The sequence below is a fragment of the Apteryx rowi genome, unplaced genomic scaffold (genome assembly GCF_003343035.1).
Source record: "Apteryx rowi isolate R43461 unplaced genomic scaffold, aptRow1 scaffold_293, whole genome shotgun sequence".
NCBI lineage: Eukaryota > Metazoa > Chordata > Aves > Apterygiformes > Apterygidae > Apteryx > Apteryx rowi.
The window spans coordinates 230,467-249,811 of NW_020449341.1; the positions used below are offsets into that span (position 1 = coordinate 230,467).

The 19,345-nt window shown below is 38.7% G+C and overlaps 1 protein-coding gene across 3 annotated transcripts; it reads right to left on the bottom strand.

Moving 5' to 3' along the window:
- Window positions 1-708: 708 nt before the first annotated feature.
- Window positions 709-18,428, bottom strand: SERINC1 (serine incorporator 1). 3 transcript variants are annotated; one of them, XM_026069376.1, is made up of 10 exons: window positions 18,275-18,428; window positions 12,388-12,549; window positions 10,824-11,017; window positions 7,063-7,142; window positions 6,730-6,867; window positions 5,555-5,724; window positions 5,354-5,444; window positions 4,072-4,213; window positions 3,721-3,951; window positions 709-2,369 (listed from the first exon to the last, which is right to left on the bottom strand). In XM_026069376.1, the coding sequence occupies exons 1-10, from the start codon at window positions 18,311-18,313 to the stop codon at window positions 2,231-2,233; spliced, it is 1,386 nt and encodes a 461-aa protein (XP_025925161.1). In that variant the 5' UTR covers window positions 18,314-18,428; the 3' UTR covers window positions 709-2,230. The 3 variants fall into 3 exon arrangements, with proteins under 3 accessions (XP_025925161.1, XP_025925162.1, XP_025925163.1); XM_026069377.1 differs by having other exon boundaries at window positions 12,442-12,549; window positions 18,275-18,410; XM_026069378.1 differs by lacking the exon at window positions 18,275-18,428 and adding an exon at window positions 14,464-14,564.
- Window positions 18,429-19,345: the final 917 nt, after the last annotated feature.

Genomic DNA, 19,345 nt, shown 5'->3' on the forward strand with positions numbered 1-19,345 from the left:
CTTCTGTTTGCTCTCTCAAACATTGTTCCATCAATAGCAGCCTTGAATTTTTACAGGGTAGTTAAAGAATATCTAAACTGCCTGCATTAACAAAAACAAACCACAACATTTATAAAATAAGCCTGCAACACAGAAGCTCCAGTATGTGAGATGGCCCAGTGAAGGGAGAAATGACTTTACTAACCCCTTCATGCAGGCAACAGGAAAAACACATTCCACACTACTACTCAAAATTCCCTTTTTTGAAGGAATAACTTAAGCATACAAGTAGCTGAATGTGTTGTCCCCTTCATCCTTCTAATTCAGTGAAAGAGCAGGTATTTATTACAGAACTTAGGTGGTGCTGTATTAGAACTGCTATTCAGGTGTATCAGCTAAACTTGCAAAAACCAGGTTGCAGATGCAAGATAATGCAACAGTTGATGAAGTAGAAGTGCACTGCAAGTAGAAAGCATGTTAATTGTTTTCAGTGGGATGGCTGCGAAAGGCACAGGGAGAATAGCTGTCTCAAACCTTTATATAGGTATATGCATGATCTGCCAGCCAGGAACAAGAAATAACCATATTTCTTACAGATGTACTTTGCAGTGTTGTTACCTCTCAGCTGAAGAGTGCCTTAAAATGCCCCAGGAATGTAAGATTAGAACACAATACAAAACCCTATACTATCCTTTGTTTGGCAACAGTATGAGAGATCAAGAGCAGACATCCTCATTCAAATTTATTTATTAATAGGTAATAACATGTTCAAAATTACTAAACATCTTTACTAATYGTTTCATTACCATTTTAAGTTTGACTGACATGTCAGACTTCTTCAGTAAATGTCAGTGTCTAGGAGCAGATTTAAAGTAAAAGCTTACAGAATTAGCAACATGAAGTAATAGTATAAACACCACAGTTAACAGATCATGATGACAACTGCTAAAGGTTCTAGGGTCACTCCCAATCAGATTGCTAAAGTCTCAAGATGTAACAAGTAACAGAAATATATAAATAATGCAGCTTACATACTTCAACTACAAAGCAGCAAGCACAAAAGCATTTAAGATTAACTGCACAGAACTATACAAACTGTTTAAAAAAAACATATAATTTATTTCATGCCTAGAATTAGACTTTCTAGGCCCAAGTCCATCTCTGGCAATGGACTTGCCAGGGATGACAAGCAAAATATCTAATACATTAAAACATAATATATTTGGGGGCTCTAAAATTTGATAAGAAACACTTTTGTTGAAGTCTTAGTTAATGCAAGCCTCCTTTACTTACTACAATCCCAGTGCTCCTTTTCCTCCATTTTTTTAAATCATAATATCCCAACAATTTCCTCCTAGGGGCCTACAGTTTTCACCACTCACCTCCTTGCAACCTTTATGATTTTGAGTTAACCAAGAAAAAAATGGCACACCAACAGCAGTAAGTTACAGCAGAGCTATCCTATTTAAGCTATTAAAAAAAAAAAAAAAAAAATACATAGAGGCATATTGTAAACAGGTGCCTTAAAAACATGCTTCTGACCATGATACCAGGAATTGCTTCTTTACCAGGGTGTCCTTCTGTCTGCAGTAGGGCACATCAGACCCAATAGCACCAAGGAGGACATTAGCTTCTTTGCAACTTTAGGTGCAAGTTTCTCCATTTAACATTTGTGCCAAAGGTATTATTGCCCTCAATACAGAAAAAGTCAAGCTTTTAAGTGCCAAAATAATGCAAATATTCAGTGAACTAACATGCACAGTTTTGAGTCTTAACAATGCTTATACAAGACTTTGAAATCAAGGCAACAGGGATTATCAAAGGCAGCCCCGCCTTTGCTTGCAATGTCTGCTCTAATACTGTTTTGTTACATTACCTAATTAACACTTGCGCTGTGTGAGTTTTTTTCATTTTAGTATTTAATGCAAGTGGGGGTGGGGGAGGGAAGCTACTTCCAAAAGTCTTGATCTTATATCTAACACTCCCAAAGCACAAAATCCAGGAGTAATTCTATGAAAACCATCATCGCAGCAATTGTCACTGAGCTCAGCTAGAAAAAGTCATTTAGTGAAATGACAAAAACACATGATTCAAGGTAATCATGCAGAATAAAGCAGAGTATACTACATGGATAGTGCACACACACATACACACACACACACACATATTTACAACTACACGATAGTCTGGAATACTGTTCATTTCAAAGACAAGGTGAACCTAACACAATCTCTCTGGAGAGCAGCGCAGCCTAGTCAAAGTCACGATTTGTTAGAACCAGTGGAGCAACCAGAGTCCACACATAGAGCACGATGCCAATCCAGCTGGAAGAGATCTTCACCCAGACAGATGGCCATTTGCTGGTCATTGTCTCATAAGAAGAATCCGGACTGTGAAAGAAAGAAAAGAAAAAAGATCACTTGTGATTTTTGTTTTAACGTGACGGACTAGCATAGTAAGTCACTCTTCAACACTTCATTTTCACAGTATATTCGTTTTCACTTTGACTCAACACCTCCAAGAATACCTTCTCTACCCTCCCCCTACCAGGCAGTTCAAGCCAATCTGTATGAAAACTTCATTGGCAGCAACTGCCTTTTTCTGCCTACTGCTTTCATGCTTAGCAAACATGGAGATCCCCTCTATACTCCCAGAGTAGCAACAACAAGCTCAAAACCAAAAGATATATACTCTGAATTGGACTAGTGAGGTGAGAAATCAGTTCATTTTTTATCCAAGCAAAAGCTACTGAAGACATGAAAGCAAGCAAATGGTTTTGCACTCCCCCTCCCCACAAATTTGGGCAAGATTTTTAATTGAACCTTCAGGAGTTCGAAAGTTATTAGACATGTAATTATGTTAAACAGCCATTTGGGGTCGGGGGAAAGCCTTTCTTTTATACAATTAAGTCACTGTAAGGAATCTCTGAGCACATCTGTGGAGAGACAGAAGTTGGATAGCATGTATAGGCATAAAAAAAAAAAAAGAAAAAAAATTTTCACTTGTCAGAAGATGTCCCCTAGAAGAATAAACAAACTTGATGTCATATTGACCCAAACAAGGCCACAAAACAAATAGCAGGACTCCATTAAAAGTTATTTTTTAAGAAAATATCTTTCTAGTTTTGCTATTTTGATATAGCATTTATTATTGTATTAGAGACTTTCAACCTTTTTAATTCTGAAGAACCTCTGTTCAAGCTGTTAACATAACATTAACAGACCAAGCTAAYAGACTATCCCACTAACTCACAATTTGAAGCCTGTAGAAACACACACACAGAAGGCCATTTTATTGTGAGGATGTTTCAGGGAGCAGACAACCTAATTTCCTTCCACTACTGACCACACATAGCAAACACCTGTGTTGTACCTCTCTTTTTTCCTGCTCTCTGTACCAGACAGAGGCCTAGTGTTTACTTATTTTCAGTAAGTTATTATAAAAAAAAAAGTTAGACTCTGCCCTGCTCACTTCAACAGGGCGTATTTCAGCAGTCCAGTGAATCACAAGAATTATCCAAGAAAGCATGGCAGAGGCTTGCAAATAAGGCTGACTACTGTAATTTTCAAATACAACTCATTTAACATAGAGCAAACAGTATACTTCCTTTGAAAAATTCCACTCAAGACCTACACTCTATTTCAGTTAACTTGTGCCTCCTTTTCCAGCAAGAGATAGCATCTTGTGTACTCATTACTAGTACACTATTACTAGTATAGTATACTATCAAAGGCAGATTACCTGTACCAGTTGGTAAGTGTCATCATGATATATAGCGATGCCAGGAAAAGCATGAAATGAAAGAATGAGTAACTGTAAGTAACTCCATCCCTTTCATTATCTATGGCTCGGTGGACATCATCTCCATCATCAAGGGAGCTGTCACTTCTGGGCATGCCATCCTCTATCAGTGTTGATTCATCGCTGGTCAGCATCAGCTTGTTAACTTGGCTGTTATTGGATGTTCGGATGCTGTATTTGACAGGAATGAACATAGTACCATTAACCAAAAAAATTAATAGTATCTGAGAGTCAAAAGTAATACAAGTTAATAGGATTAAAAAAAAAAAAAAAAAAAAGAGGCAGCCTTACCTTGAATAGAGAACGCACAACAAAAACAAAATCAGTCCTACAATTCCTTGGGCATCCCACCACTGAACTACCTGACCTTGGGTTGGAATAGTGGTGGTGTTATAACCAATGATGCTCAGCAAACTTGGGTTACAGCGCCTATCTGTTGGGGATATTACATTAGAAGTTAAAACAAGAGCAGAACAAATATTTAGAAGTACATTTCCACATTGAATGCAACTTTGAGACTGTGACAGTTTTAAGGTATAAAAAGCTGTGAATCTAGTTTTAGCCCATATATCTAAAGCAGAAAAATGACAGTATACTGTGTCAATATGTCTCTTAGAACAGATAAAGGAAGAGTATTTTTAAATCTGTAATAAGTTATGCATCAAATGCTCTACTCTTCCTCTCCATGTAATTAGGTGCCACACAATAAAAGCACTCTCCATATTAAACTTTTTAAAGATGGAAATTTTACAGCTAGAAAACAAGTTTGACAACCCTATAGTCTAGAGACAGGGTACCAGAGTCATCTCAGAGTTAGAAAAGAATGCTACTAAGTCAGTTTAATATAACAACMCTCCCCAACCCACAACATCCACTGATAACATATAGATGAAACAGTTGAAAGTAATATAATCTTATTTCCCCATAATTACCGCAGTAATTAAATACGACTCACATCTATGCTGTTAAACAGAAGCACAGAAGATTGACCATAATTAAGACAAAAGGGCTATTTCCATTCTAGAGATCCATTAAAAACACTGAGATCAATATTTGGCAATTTATTTTTTATCACTGGAATTTCTGAATGTTTGTTCTAAGGAGGAGTTCAGTTGTTTTCAGACACAAGAATCATTAAAGTTTTTACTAATAGTTAAAAAAAAATCATTAATTAGGAAAAATATAATCAGCTGCATCTCAATTAGCAGGATAAGAAACTTGATAAGGAGATGAGCCTTCCACACATCTTGGAAGAGTTCCAGTGATCTGTAAAATCTAAGCTTTAGAATAATGCAATCCTGCCAATGATTTGTAGAAATCTTCCATACATTACACATAAGAAAAGTGGAAAAAAAAGTTCTCTCTGAAAGAACTGTATCCTCTTCAGTATTATTACAGAGAGGGTTTTGGGGGTGGCGGGTGCAACCACAAAGCAATGGCTCCTGCCTCTAACTCCCACATGTAACAACATCATAGTACTTCATTCTAATATTGTCCTGCAAAAAGGTAGAGATAAAATTTACTACTTTTTAAAATTATTTTTTATACTAAAAAGTAYTGCTGCTACACTTACCTGGTTCATTGGTCATAGATGACCAAGTCAAATACATTGTATAAATTGTGATCACAGAAGACTGCAGCAAACCAGATCTTGGCTGAGATTCCTTTAAGAAGCAGTCAAAAAAAATCAAGTAATTAATAAAAGATTTCAGGTATGATTACATAATGGGTTTTTGTTTGAAAATAATATATAAAAAAAGAATTAAAACTATACCTGAATCTTTGGAAGAATTGACATTACAGAGGCACCAATACACAGCAGCATATTGACACTGATGAATGCCTTGTTTTCAGAACAACCTTCTGGGTGAGTGTAATAAACATAAAACAATACAATAGCTACAAGAGACAGCAGGTAATTGACAGCTGTAGCTGACAGCAGAGCTGTGAAGAGACAAAAAACACAGAGTTAAACTGGTTTAGTAATACAGAGTATTAAAATTCAATAAATATTGGATGATCGTCAGGTTTTGTATATAATATACAAAGACAGAATTGGAGATCAGCTATGGGCACTAAAATGTAAAGGAAATATATAAAAAAATTTTTTTTTTGCTCCGCGTTTAAGAGTGCCTAATAGAAAGGGCCCCAATTCTTCTAAATACTTCGAGGTGTTAAAAAGACAAAAACCGCAATGAATAGGAAGCCTAAAGCAATGTTTGATTCTCCAATGCTCTAACATCAACCAAGAAGAAGAAATATGAAGGAATATATTTACATTAACAATATTTTGAAGCAAAGCTTAAAACATGAACTTCTCTAATAGAGGAAAAAACAAAATCTCATTTCCAAATTCTTTCTTATTTTAAAGAGTAAACTGAAGTGGCTGTTACAAAAAGTTAGGCTGTGCTGTTTTTTGAAATGACTTAGAAAGTCATTTCAGATATGATAATCTAAATTAACATATCATTTCTCCAGTGGGATGACTTGTACTCTTCTTCACTATCTTGGCCTTTCACTCACTGTATACCTTAGAGGAATGACCAACAGGCAGACAGAAAGAAAAACCAATTACTCATGATGCTTACACTCAACATGAGGAAGTTAACAGGTTTATTTTTAATCAGCACTAAGGTGTAATAAAATCTGCAGCTGAAAAAAAACCAAGAACCTACAATTGCCACTTCTCTGCTATCATAAACTGATGCCTATTCCCCAAGATCAGATCTTATCACTCGGACACTGACCTCCTCCACACACTTTTTTTTTTTTTTTTAAACTTGACATCTAAAGGACAGCAGGATAATGGCACTGAATTACACCATCTTAGAAAAAGCTACTTATGCACAAAACCACTCTTGCAATCTGGTAAAATACACTGAGTACATAAATCCCTGAGCAATGCACAATGAAACATACACTTCTTAATTGTAATACAGTTTCCTTTACCTGCATACCAGCATCTTGAGTTTCCTTCCTCCATTTTTTCAACCCAAGATTCATTCCAGGAGTGAGCAAAGTCAATAAGCAAGACCAGCTGAATAAGAATAAAGCAGAAGGCTCCAGCCATGCCTACATAAAACCATACTATAAAAGGAATAAAGCAAAACCAGTTCAGAACCATAGATATCTTACCCCCTCTCAATGTCTGTATTTAAACACAGACAAGAGCTATATTTATGCAGCTACAGTAAAAAACTGTAAGATACTAGCATGCACTTGATTTTGTTTTACAACGATCATGATTGCGCTATGATACAAGAGAAGGCAATATTCTCTTACCAGTAGTAAAAGGTCCCTCCGGGATGAAGAAGGCTCCAACACTAATTGCTAGTGCTGTTGCAAATTTAAAGAACCAGAATCTAAAGAAAGAAAGAAGTTGGGCAACTATTAAAGTCTAATATACTTTGCGAAATCTCAAAAGTACACAAGATGCAAAGCGGTGAACTTTAAAACCTTGATACTCACATCCTTACAGTTTTTTTTAAACTAATTTTTATCTTACTTCTTTTGAAGTAAGACAAAAATCTTGTCTGCCTATTTTTTTTTCCCTAGAAAACGATGCTTTCTAAAAAACGATGCTTAAACTGTGCTAGACTAACACAGAGTATGACAGTTATTTTCCATAGCTATCCCACTGACATATTACACATGAAACTAGAGTGGAGTACAATTGTAAGATTCTTTTTTTTTAAATGCACTTTTGGGGAAAGGAGCTGGGGTTTTTTTTGCTTTATGAAGCACAGTATTTACAAAACAAGTCATATATTTTTAATGAAAAACTGCAATAACACCATCTTATGTTCATCACTTAGCTGCCAAAATAATTGTTTCAATTAGATAATTGACATTTGTTTTTTAATTAAAATATTTAAATTGTTTATCTCTGTTTAAACCTAATGGATAGGCAGCACATCGGTAATACTCTAGGACTGTTTACACGCTCCTATTTTACAAAGATTCTGACAAGTGCAAGACTACAGGACCTGACATTGTAGTAACAAGAAAACAAGCAGCCCTGCAATGTTCATATGATGGTGCTGGAGACTTTGAAGGAAAATCATTGCGTACAAATATATCTTACTTAAAACACCCTAGGTAAGAAGTAGGGAAGAAGCAAAGATAGTTTTTTCTAAAGACTTAAGTTGCCACAAAAGCAAAAAGAAGCCTAAGCAAGTCATGAGTAAGCTTGGGAGAAAAAATGGGTGGTTTATAACCAGAACAGTAAGATTACTGAAGTGCCCCCATATCAGAGCGGTGGGTACAAAAATCCTACCTATTTTTAGTATCAAAACCAAAAAGTTAGAAGGTGTAGTTGGTGCCTATAATGATAGCAAACTTTATGCTGGAGTTTCCCCATCAGTCTCACTTCGGTTCCAATGAGATGGGAACACGTAAAAAAACAAAACGAAACAACAACAGCAAAAGATTCTTCCCACCTGACTTCAGACTCTTTAGGGCTACATCAGATGGGGATTTATCACAGCAACAAAATTAAAGGATTCATCCTTGACAGAAAAGCCATGATCAAATTCTAAGGCCCTGTTCCAAAACAGCAGCGCTGGATTTTTTCCAGTAAAAACATGCACTCATGGACAAACAAAACAGTTCAGATGTTTCTAGATTTTCCTAGAAAGAAGACAGGGAAATATTTTCACCAAAGACTCTCCCCACCCCAAATAGAGACCGTATTCAAATATGCTGCAAAGGGAACTAATTGAAAAGTTTTGCCCAACAAAACTTGAAGAAGGTGAAGGCAATTTTTTGTGACCAGAGAGACCAGCAGCTCCAAATATAGGCCTGATACCAACTACATGTACTTCAAAATTGAATATAGCATAGAGACATGTACCACAGCCCAGGCAATAAGCAGCGATGTCCAACAGCTGCATGGTTCTCAAAATTTCTATCCCCTCCCATCTTTTCACATACTTTGGACACCATCCCTGATTATAACAACCAGAAGGAGAGATTACACTGCTTCAGAGGAATAAAATTTAATTGTGTGGAGAGGAACTATGTGAAATGAAAAGAGAAGTGCAGAACATAGGAAAAATGGATTACAGTGGGATACAAAAAAGGTGACCAAACCCAGTTACAAAGCTGAATTGATTTAGAACATTTATTCTATAATCTATACCCTACTAAAACTAGCTTTCGAATTCATATTTGGAAATTTTTATATCAATGTCATTCTCAGTTACAGAAATAAGGACAGGTTCCAGTTTGCCTATATTTTATGTGCAATTCCAGACCTTTTCAAAAAATCTTAATGCTCTATCTATATAGCTTGCATGACAACCGAAAAGAATACTTATCTGAAATAATACTCACAGTTGCTATGCATTCAATGCAAGCCAGCAACAATCCTCTCAATACATTATAATTGAGTTCCTTTTTTTTATTTATTTTTTTATTTTTGTTTATTATCCTAATGCAAGAAACCATTCTATTTGCTGTTACAAAAGCAAAGAAAGTACATGCTGGCACCAGACCACATCTACTGGGTTTAACTTGCATGCAGGTGCAGAAGAGTTAGTAGGTATACATGGGCAAACACAACATTCTGAATTCTTCAAATCATTGATAGAAAGATTACATTGCAAAGTATTACTGAAGAGTCAAATAATTCCAAAAATAAAAGCTATGATTTTATATGTATGTTACATGAAATATGGCTGCCTCAGCTTTCACTACATATGAGGAAAAGGAGGTGCTTCAAGGTTTCAATATGGTGTTTAAATACCTTCGTAGACTGATCACTATCAGGTGTTTCAGTAACTACTGCAAAAAAAATTAAATACAACGTATTGATAGAGAATGTACCTGATCAGTTTTATTCTTGCTTGTAACAAGCATGCTCTAAATTGACAATTATCTGTGGAGGTACTGGAAAGATATAAGGGTACACTCTCTGAACAAAGGAGAGGAAAAAAACAAAAAAGGCTGAACTGAGCTACCGCTGCTAATGCATCGCCCCCAAAACTATGCTACCAGTACTGTACCCTGCATCTCCTTCTTCAGACCTAAGCAAAGAAAATACATAACTAAGCAATATTCTGCTCAGCCTTAGTTATTCTCTCTTCCCCTACAGAAATAATTTTGAAATTATTATTCATTTTATGTTAGAGATTCTTAATATTCTTGTTATACTGAATATAAAATAAAATGACCTCTCTATCTTTATGGCTCTGCTATTCATAGTTCCCTGTTAAGTTTAATCATCTTGAAAACAGTACTGGTCTGAGCAATCTGTTATCACTAAGACTAAGCACCATAAATGGTTTTAGGCATTTTCTGCCATGCTCTATTACAACAATTTGCATCTCCCTGGTTTAAGAAGTTACACTGCACATAAGTTCAGCCTGGAGGAAAACTATCACTTGAGCCAAACTGCAAGCTCAAATTCCACTATAATCTTAAGACTTATAATCTTAGCTATAACAGAATAGAAAGGGAAAAATTGTGAAGCTCAGAAACTAAATACATACATCACTTTTCTTTATGCAAAGGAGGAGACCAAAGAGAAGAGAGCAGAGGGGGAAGAGACATGGAAACTAAACTAAATAATAATTCTATCCCTTCGTTCATTTTCAAAACAGAACCGTTCAGCTAAGAGCAAGCCCTTACAAACATCAAAGTTAAGAAGAACATAATTTCTAATGGACAGACGAGGCTTTTATAAGCTTTTTACATGTGGAAAGATCACTGCGGAATGAAACTTGAGACCATTATGCACCTTTTAATTTTGTCTTCTTTGGACAAAAGCAGAACCTCTAATCTTGGGAAACCTCTGGACAGATTACCCATTGTCATAGTTGAGACTCTGAAAACTGACAGCTATGTGCATCTTTTCCTCTTTATAAAAATTAATGTGGCATATCTAAGAACTCAAATAACTCTGAATGCCCTCTACTGCAACAAGACTCTTCCAGCTACTAAGAAGTTCTTTGTTGCTGAACAGTAAATTGCTTAGCCACAGGCTTTATTTTCACAGTAGCTGTATCACACACACCATCTCAGTTCTCATTTCTGTATCTTACCCATTGTGCACTGCTGCTCTTGGGTCATTGCTGCTCTTCACTTTGATCATCAATAAGGAGAAGAGAAGAAAGAACATGGCCATACCAAAGCACACACGGTACACTGCTTTGTAACCGACTAATACGTCGCAATTCACATGGCCATGCACACCGGGAATAGTTGTTCCGATCCCTCCATCACAAAATCCAGGAATCTGCAATTAACACAAAATATTTCAGTGATCCATAAAGGCCTTATGTCAGCAAAAACATATTAGCAATTTATTAGTATACAATTAATTAATATTGTAACATTACGCAACCACTATGCATTGCTACAGAACACAGTGCTAAGCAGCTGTATAATTACGAACACAATCTAACCAGAATATTAAACCCACTCAAAGGAAAAAAAAATCCCGCAAAAGTAAACTTTCAGCAAAAACAAACCCTCCTGATAATAAGATTTATTTTTTTAATAAATTTCAGAACTTCTCAAAGAAATGCAGTTTCTACTTTTTGATCTGAATCAGGAAATAATGAATAAAAGAAATAGGGTACATTTGTCTTGACAATTACTATCAAGCTCATGACTTAGCTAACAGAAGGCAGCCTGCTTACATCTCTTTAAAACAGAAGCAACCTCCCCCCAAAAAGTAACATTACAATCAGTTAGAAGTATCCATAACAATCAAACAAAACAGCTGAGAATATCCTCTCCAGTCACATCCAGGACATGAGAAAGACCTCTTTGAAGTCAAATACATCACACTTTAAAATGTTGTAATATTTCTTGTACAGATGACTAGTACGTCTCTCACTCAAACTTTAATGTGGTTGCTATATCACAGTGAAATAAACATTTACAGATTTATCATTTTTACAGAGGCAAATCAAAAGCATGACTATCAGAAGTTGCTATCTACTAGAGAAAATTCAAGATACAACAAAATAAAGTCTAACAGAACCAAAGAAAATGCAACTGGAGTTCAATGAAACCTATAAACTCTCCTGTAACTAATAAATTATCATTCCATAAGTTCATGCACCATCATATCATCATCATTTTAACTAATAAACTGTAAAATCATATGAGCACTTCCTGTTATCATTAGTGAAAAATATTTTCTTTATGCATTTGCAAGGACTTTAAACTAGTACAGCACAATGTAACTGGAAGATATATTATCTTATATTGTGATTATTTTTCACTCTTTTATACTGTTATTAGTAGCTATCGAAATCAATTAAGGACTGCAAATACAAGCATCTCAATAATATATAATTTAAGAACTCCACACATATAAATAACATTTTCTTGTTTGATACACAAATGTATTTTTTCTGAGCTATTAAAGAAGAGGTGCAACTTTATTTCTAAATACTGCTATTCATCTGTGCAGTGCTCCCAAGAGTCCTTTTTGCTTATACTTAATCATATATAATCAAATTAAATAGTGACTGTAAAGCACAGGTGGCAGCACAATTATGTATTTCCAAGTGAAACCTATGCTTTCAGGATGTCACTTAGAACCGATCTGTGACATTTGTTCTAAAAAACATGTTAGAATAGATGTAACCTAACCTTCTTCAGCTGCTCTTCCATTCCTGGTATTAACATCACACAGGCAACACTCACACCAAGTAGTAAAAAGAATGCGTAGATCAGCCTAGTTATGGTGGAGTTGTTTCCACTGGGGCAGCATCGGCAGAGCAGGCATGGGGCACTTCCACAGAGACACGGTATCTGTCAGAGAAACAGAATGTAAAGTTCTTTAGAGTTTTGTATTACTAGATTTCAGTAATTAATCAGGCTGTGTAGATTATCAGAAGTTATTACAGAAAACATCTCGCCCCACACGTCTCATCATTAGTGCAAGTTAAGTCCTTGTAACATGTTACAGAGCCTCCTAACAATCTTGGTAGTACTTCCTAACACACCACTGCGCAGCAAATATTATTTTTCTGTCTCAAAATTAATCATTTACTGATTCAGGGAAAATAAAGATTGGATTTGGGCTTGTTCAAGTGAACAAATGTTCACTTGAATTTTATTTTATTTCAGCTAAATAAGAATCAAGAGTTGTTAACTACTACATCATCTGAGGAACATGTCTACCATTCCACAGCTATAGAGATTAAATGAATATGCTGCAGAAAAATCTTCTTGGGAGCAACTGCCAGTCAGGTACACCTTCAGCATTTGGTAGAGCTGGGCTGTAATCCTTACTGGGGCACTAGATTGTAAAATTAACTTATGCAATGTAAAACAGTTACAAATTGCAAGAATAAAACAAAAACATAGTACATGTATTATTATCTCCACCAAGTAGCAACAGCCAAAGTGGACAGGAATGCTGTACAGTTGTAAATATTTTGAGGGGAAAAATGCATATACAGTTGAGAACAAAAAATACTTCCATTCAACATGGTTTGCCCTTAAAAAGAAAATTGATGGAAGAAGGAAAGAGAGCAGATAGCACTATTTCACTGGAAAAAAAAACTATGTTTCATCCCTTAGCAATTTTCTGCCATCCAATGAGTGGCACTTCAGGGAGTGAAAGGATTGGGTTCCTCAAGTAAGCATAAGCTAAGTGAAACACAAAAAGGGAATGATTCACTCAAAATATTATTTTTAAAAATGTATTTTATTTCTGTTTAGAGAAAAATTATTTTGCCTAAAAAGATATGGGAAATCTCAATGAGCAGTTAATAGCTAAGTTTTTGGGGCCATGTATTTTACAGTTTAAGTATAATTTACCAACGTGAGAACTAAGCAGGGCACAACTGTTTTCTCTGGCACAGTTGCCACCTCTTTCATTAAGCAAGTGCTACTCTATTTCAACTACAACAAAATACTCGACCTCATACAGAGTTACTGAACTGCTGTAAAACCTAGCTTCTATCCTTCTATCCACATATTCAGGTACACCTCTGTCAGGGGTAAAAACATAGGTGTTAATTACTACATGAAAGACAGCCAGTCACATAAGAAAATGAGTGGTCACATTGACAGATGACCAGTGTTTGTCAATCAGGCAAGATGGCAGGTGTGTGTCAAAGGAGAGTTCTTAAAAGTTTAGTCATATGACAAGCAAAATTCCAGTGGGCAGCGTCTGCTGCTACTGGGAAGGCCACGGGGCTTGAATAAAAGAACAGACGGACTGCGAGAATGCTCTTGGCAGTCTTCCGAGAAGCCCTCAGGAAAAGGATGAGATTATCTGTTCTGATGGGTTCAACCAGACCCACCTGCTAGAAACTAGATCCCTCATTTTAAATAATTTCCTTGTAGAAGGAGCCAAGAATTTTCACTCTCCTATGCTACAGAATCATTTTTAACTGAGTGAACTTCATAATTAGAAGCTGCTTTGCTAAAAGTGAACCAATCTAGATTTTCATTACAACTATTTCAGTATGTAAAAGACAGCACATCATCCATTTTTATCTTTTTCTCCTCCACTCAGTATCATTACAGCACAAAGCATATGAAGGTGTTGATAGCAAGCAACTACATTAAGGGCATCTATGCTTAGTAAGCAGGAAATGCATGGCAAATATTGGATTAGCACACATCAGCACTTTATAGCACTAATGTATTACACTATCCCCCAACCCCTCACTTCTCTAGTGAAGACTATTTCTGTCTGCACTCAAAACTTACTTTAACTTATTCTGTCTGCAGTACCACTTTTGAAGATACCAATGAATGAAAGGTTGAACTTGGCAGCACAGGACTTCAGCCTGGCTTCACGGGCTGCAGAAACCTTGGTGCAAGGTATAAGAGTCACTTCTCTGGAGAATCCCCGTATTAAATTGTTTATTAAATGCTCCTAATTGGAGCAACTTCCTTCTGACTGCATCAAAGAGAACACACAGGAAGTGCACCCAGCATATCCTGGGTGCTTCTAGGAGTCACAGGAGGCTGGCAGTGCCTGAAATAAAGATGACTGTCTCCTCCCCCCTGGGACACAACATGCCCCAAATGAGGCAGTGTATCTCATTTAATTTTAAGTATCTGAGCTCCAACATCAGCTTTTATAACATTCTCTCCCAAAACAGCTCATAATCATATTCTTACCAGCTGTAATCAGGCACACCCCTGAACAAGAAATCCCTGTTCATACAAGCTGGCTACTTCTGCAAGGAATCATGTTACAGACTCGGACAAAAGACAGCCTTGCCTGTCTTTTGGCAAGACAGAATATATACTATTATAACAACATAACATTATTATTATACTATTGGCAAAAATTTTTAACAAGTAATAGACTTCAAAAAGAACAGCAAGTAAAGAACATTCTGTCCATGAAACAGTTAATCAGCAGAGAAAGTACAAATACAGTTTGTGTCACTTTCTTTAAATTCAGAGCACTTCTTCTATTAAAAAATAGTTTTTTCCAGAACAGCAGCTACAGTACAAATAGTAAGATACTACTACCTAGACCAAAGCTTAAAGTTAACCCCTCTGGTGAAGTTCTGCATAGTCATAGATGTGGACAGAGAGCTACTCCCTGATTAGGTTTTAGTCTGTGTTCTTAAGGAAGCTAGGATAAGAATTAATAAATCATGACTGCATAAATCTTTTGCCATCCAATAGCTTTTGAACCTACTGATCAACTTACATTCCAGTAAGCTTTTGAAAAAAAAAATAAATCAGAGGCTCAGTGGAGTTCACTGCAGAAAATTAAGAAAAGATGACCCTCACGCTTATTTTGGCAGCAGCAGCTGGAAGGATGAGTTAATTCATGCTTGCCAAAGTAGTTACTTCATTCTCTAGGCCAGCGGAAATTGCAGGAAGAACACGTAGCAAGATGCACATTGCAAAACACAGATGGAGAGAAAACAGAAAATAAAAAACCCACAAATCCACTGAAAGTCAGGTGTTACTGCTTCTGATACACCCAGGACAAGTTTTTAATATCAAATATAATCTTCTTACTAAGGTAAAGACTATATGACGACATACTGAATTAACTGCCTGCAAGAACACTAAGCCCCCCACCAGGCCTAGTCAGGTTTCAGCTACATCATCCCTACTCACATGCTTAAAGGAACTGATTCAATCAAGATCTTTGTCTGGTTAAAGAATATTAAGGTGAGGGAAGCAGCAGTTGAGCCATTTCAGTACAATACAGGCAAGGCCCAGCAGAGAGAAGACAGCAGAACTGACCGATCAGTCTAGGCAATTTGGATCAGAAACTTTTAGCTGAGATGACAATGCTTCTAAAGACCTTTTCCCCCTCCTCTCTCAGGCTCATCTTTGCTCTTAATGTTAAACCAAAATGTTGCATGGTCAGGTCAGCGCACAGTTCAATGTAGGGCAGAACTACATTCATCAATAACAGGATGCAAAGCTGAATCCAGGAGAAATAAAGGTATGAGGTCTGATACTGCAATCAGTTACTCAAAACAGCTCTGCAGGGCACAACACATGGTTTTGCAGTGAAACTACACAGTAGAAGCAACTCTAGTGCAGCATCGTTCAGGACAAATGAGGAGTAGGTTTCCTAGCAATGGCACAGTTCTGCACTAGCACAAATTCCACTGCTTCTGGTTCTCCTCCCACCTCACCCTTACAGCTTGTTTCTCATCCAAAGTCATGAGCTGTGTTTATACAGACATGCCCTTAGAGATCAGAGATGCAGGCAGATTCCTACTATGAGAACTATCATACACTTCAAAGCATTAATTAGCTGTGAATTTAAAGGAGGAAAGAAAAAATCAACACTCTAAAAGCACGGGGGGTGGGTATTGATTTGTTTGGGCACTCTAAGGGAAGGGAGGGGAGTTATCCATAGCAAATCCAAATAATTTACATAAGTGTGTGATCCCAATTAAATTGATTTAAAAGACTGTTAGCTGAATCTGAAAGCACTTCTCTGTAAAGAAATGAACATTTAAGACCAAGAGCAAGTATACAGGGATACTTTATGCACTACAAGACCCAGTCAGTTACTAGAAAGCCTGTTTATGCACTTGAACATTCAATCTATATTAACTCAAGCACTTTAATTATTGTGAAATACTAAGTGACAGTATAACTATATGGTTTAATTAAAAATTTTAAAGTTAACTACATTCTACTACTAATTTAAAACCTATCTGCCTAACCCATTAAGTGGTGCTTAAAACGTTAATTAAAGAGAGATGAACACAGCCAGTGCTTCTTTAGCAGGTTATTATCAGTGTTTTAGTAGCTTATTTACATGCTTATCAGCCTGGAAGCTTAGCTTTTACCCAATAATTTACCAATTCTATGATCACTTCGTAGAATTTAGACGTGCAATTAAGGAATTAAATAGCATTCCTCTAGTTAAATATCTTCCTCTACTAGGAGAGCCAAAGTTCATATGTTTTGTTCCATTACAGCACAAAAAATAGGAGTCTGAATCAACGCGAGGTTTTATGAGATCACTAAGTTTGCTGTATGAACTCCTGGTTAAATATATATAATCCACTTAAGCTATGAACAGTACCACGTTTTTGATATTGAAAAATTTAGGTTTTTAAAACCCACTGACATTTTTATCCCAAATGTCTGAGTCATAATCCACACAATTGTATCTATTTGCATAGGAAACAGATTTGCAAAGACATCTGATAACTTAAGGATAATAAGACAATAACACCTCAGTGGGGAAGATTATCTGTGCACAATCTCTAACTACTTCCGTGTTTTTCTGCATGGTACTAACAGTTTTAAGAACCATTTCAAACTAGTATTTCTGAGCATTCAGAAACAGCACCTGACAATGCTCAGTAAGAGGGTGACATCACCGCAGACTGCTGTGTAAGAAGAAAAAGACGCCTCGATAAGACAGAGATGTTACAAAGGGTGGAGCTGCTCACAGACATAAGAAAGAGGAATTCAGTGCATTCACTAGGATCAACGCAGGGAAATACGCGAGTTATATTTTTCCCGAAACAAACGGGGAACTCTATATGCAAACGTTTGGTAAGATTTTTACTCCTTTTACATATTTGAGAGGCTAAGAAAAATTTTTAGCGGAATCAGTAACACCTCCCACCACACAGGAAGGCGGACTAAGAAAGGAGGGGCAGCACGGCGGGCCGGCCCGCCTGAAGGAGCGCGGAGCTCCCCCTCGCACCAGCGAGGCGCCACCGGCGGATCCCGGGGGCGGCCCCGGGGGGGGAGGCCGAGCGCAGGGGCGCGCCCCGCTTCCCCCCGCCCGGCGGGGCTGAGGGCCCTCCGCGAGGAGGAGCGGGAGAGGCCGCTCGGGGCGGAGAAAGCCTGCGGGGACGGCGGAGGGGGCTGGGAGCGCCGCGGAGGGAGAGGGGCGTGCAGCCCCCGCGCTTGCCGAGCGGGGGAGGCAGCGCCACAGGCGCCGCCGCCCCCGCGGAGGACAAAGGCCTGGGGGAGCCGCCGGCAGCGCGGCGCCCGTCCGCGCCAGGCCTGCACCGGGGGAGGGAGAGCAGGGAGCCGCCACGCCCGCCCGCCATCCCCGCGTTACCCAGCTCGCCACGGAGCAGAGGCCCAGGACGCCGCCCATGGTGCCCGCCGGGCTCCGGCTCCCCCAAGATGGAAGCGCCGCGGCCGCTCGCTCTCGACGGGCTTGTTTACGCCTCACAGGGGCGCTTCCGCCTGTTCTGACGGCAGCGCCTAACGTCACTTCCGGGGGAAGGCGGGGGAGGCGGTGGCCGTTGGCGACGGCGGTTAGCGGCGGCGGTTGGGGGCTGAGGCGCCGTGGGGAGCCGCCCGTTCGGCTCCGTGCCGGGCGCGGCCATGCCCCCGCCAGTGCGCGGGCACGGCAGGCGGCAGCCTCGTCCTTCCTGAGCTTCTGCCTGGCCCCTGCCCCCACGGGCCCCGAGGAAGACGGATTTGTCTGCCCTGAGCGGCGCCTCTGCCCCTGCGTTGCTGCCTCTCTCCATGTCCTACCTGCTGCTAGAGACCAGTGTTCTGGTTTGAGGTGCTGTGTAGACCAATCATCCAGGTCAATAAAAACACTCCCGGAGCATGCTAGGGACTTGTGTATAAGAAACCATCTGTGGCTTCACTCTGCAGTCTCCTGGGTGAACCCTGTGGCATTACCATGGCTTTACCATGCTCTCGGTGCGATACTTTTTGGAGGGAATTTGAGGTAAAGTAGCTGCAGGGGCAGAACCATGCCACTCAATGGCATTTTAAAAACTTACTTGTTAAGCAGGATAGTATAGTGGGTGGGTAGCAATTGCTATGCCAAGGTATCTATTCCATGGCACACTCCCAGGAATCCAGGCCTCTGCCACCCTGCCCCAGCCCTGGGTCCTGCTGTATGGGGCACCATGGCCCCAGAGCACGGTACATGCCTGGACCTGGGCTGGGAGCCCAGCTTCTACGTGTGAGACTTCCACCGAGGGCTCAGGCTTCTACACAGTGTCGGAGATGTGTATATAGGTTGCTTTCACTATGGCTTACTGATCTAAATGGTCAGCATGATCCACCAGTGGTTTTATTGGCCACATCACCCCAGACCAGTCTCTTTGATTCCCTTCAAAAGTAAAACCAATTAGCTGTTGTTACCTGCATTTCTAGCACCTTCTGG